Raw genomic sequence first — 2,223 nt, forward strand, 5'->3', positions numbered from 1 at the left:
AGAGGCAGGGGGGCCTGGGAGCAGGTTCCCTGGGGACCAGGGGGGAGGCTGCCTGCCCACCGCCCGCTGTGCCCGCCCCGCAGAGAAGGAGACCGAGGTGCACACGCCGCTGTGGTTCGAGAGGAGGCTGGACCCGCTGACCGGGGAGACGGCCTGCATGTACAAGGGCGGCTACTGGGAGGCCAAGGAGAAGCAGGACTGGCACATGTGCCCCAACATCTTCTGAACGCCGCCCACCTGCCCACCAGGCTCCGCCCGGCCTGGCCCACCTGTAGTGAACGCACTCCATGTAGTACTTACAGCCCTCCCACCCCGCTTTTTTCTTTCCTTTTTTTTTTTTTAACAAAACAAAACACTTTTTGGAGCTCCCACCTGGAAGGAGGAAGTGCTGACGCGGTTCTTCCAGCCCCAGGTGCCCTGGGTCCCCTGCGCCCTTTCATCAGGGACCTGGGCCCCCTGGGGACCCAGCTCCCAGTCCCCACTCAGGCAGCTGCCGGGCTCTGGACCCACCAGCCCCACCCGGAGGCGGAGGCACCAGCCCTCCCAGGGAGCCGCTGTGGACTTTTTTAGAAAAACCACCTCCACTTCTTTCCAGCAAGACGGTTAGTAAATGTTTCAGTCCCGCGCTTAGCGGACAGCTTCCACGTGTGCTTTCTTGCCACGAACGTGCTGGCAAGAGCCCCTTCTTTTTACGACATCAGGAAGCCAGGCGGACCCTCGTCCAGAGCACTTTCAGCTCAACATAGCACGACGGCCCCCCGGAGCCCAGGGCCCCCAGAGAAGGGGCTGGGAGGGGCCGCTGGGCCCAGGAGGGCACAAGTTGTCTCCAAGCAACAGCACGGGGGGCAGAGGGGGGGACTGAGGGGCCCACGTGGATTTGAGCGCATCTAGCCTCCCCAGAGAGGCCAGGAACGGCCGGGGCAGGGCCCGCAGGTGCTCCTGCCCCCGAGCCAGGCCCCAAGTCAGCAATAAGAACCAACCCTCAGCTCAGCCTGGGTGGTGCCCTGGGCACGAGACCTAGCACCTGGGGTGCCCCGTCTCAGCACCCCTGAACTCTATTGGCCTGATTTATTTATGTAATATATAAATATATATAAAATAGCTATTTTGCTTACATTTCTATGGTATCTGGAAAGGATAAATGATGAAGACAGGGTTCCTGTCTGAGTTTGGCCCTCCTGCCGCTGTGCCTGCCCTCTCCTTGGACCCCTTAGGGCGCCCACTCAGGAACCAGGGCTGCAGGCTGCCCACGGGCGGGCAGGCGGGCGGGCTGTGTGGGAGCACCTTCTGACGTATTAAAGCCTTGGATGTGGAGTCCCCCGTAGCCCCGGCCCCGAGTCTGTAACTGGGTGGAGCAGGAGAACAGGTAACAGCCCCACAGGGGCCTGGGAGGAGCAGGGGCTCTAGTCGCCTCTGAACGGGCAGCAGGAGGAAGGGGTGGGAGACCGAGTGGGGTGGGTCTGGAGCAGAAAGGACCTCAGCATCTGGGGTGGCGTCGGCTTTACCTGGACTGTGTGGGGCCAGGCCTCTGCCAGGGAAGGCCCGCGCTGGTGAATGGCCAGCTGTCTGACAATGTTCCCAATGCCACTGCTGCCCGGTGAGGACACCACAGCCAAACCCTAACCACCCGTCCGGACTCCCGGGTGCGGTGAGCTCCAAGGCTGGCCTCGCACAACCTCTCGCACACTCCCTCCCTCCTTCCCCGACACTGGCCTTCCCATTCGGGTGGAGGCAGGTCTAGTGAGACCCGCAGGCTGGAGGGGCAGCTCTCACGGGATAGAGGGCAATGGGGGAGGGGTGGTGGTGAGGGGACCCCAGGACGGGCCTGACAGGGTGGGGAGGAGCTGCATGGCAAAGCCCAGCGGGGACAAAGGCAGCCACTGAGGCAGAGCGAGGCATCGGCGCCTGGACAGAGCCAGGAGCGGCACCAAGCTGGCGTCTAGAGCCACTCGGACCAGCAGGAGAGATCAGCCTGTGCCCGGTGTCTACCAGCCGCCAGCACCAAAGAGAAAGTGACATAGACTCTGCAACGTAGAACGCGAGGCCTCAGAATATACCCACAAGTGCACAAGGTCTTCACGGATAAGCTTTCAGACTCAGAGAGAGAGGGCGAGTGAGCGGGGAAATGCCGCTTCGTGGAGGGGCAAACTCACTCTGTCGGTTCTTCCCAAATCTACAGTCAACACGGTCCAAGTCCGAATTCTACCAGTATTGTTTTTAAAA

The 2,223-nt window shown here is 61.7% G+C and overlaps 1 protein-coding gene across 1 annotated transcript in view; it reads left to right on the forward strand.

Annotated features, from left to right (window-relative positions):
- LOC102255298 (oxysterol-binding protein 2) overlaps nt 1-1,116 on the forward strand; it is a 51,695-nt gene extending 50,579 nt beyond the window's left edge. Inside the window, exon 14 of the mRNA XM_005869825.2 lies at nt 3-1,116. Within this exon, the coding sequence (XP_005869887.1) occupies nt 3-226 (224 nt within the window). The 3' untranslated portion in view covers nt 227-1,116. The remainder of the gene's footprint in view (nt 1-2) is intronic.
- Nucleotides 1,117-2,223: the final 1,107 nt, after the last annotated feature.

The sequence above is a fragment of the Myotis brandtii genome, unplaced genomic scaffold (assembly GCF_000412655.1).
Source record: "Myotis brandtii unplaced genomic scaffold, ASM41265v1 scaffold303, whole genome shotgun sequence".
Taxonomy (NCBI): domain Eukaryota; kingdom Metazoa; phylum Chordata; class Mammalia; order Chiroptera; family Vespertilionidae; genus Myotis; species Myotis brandtii.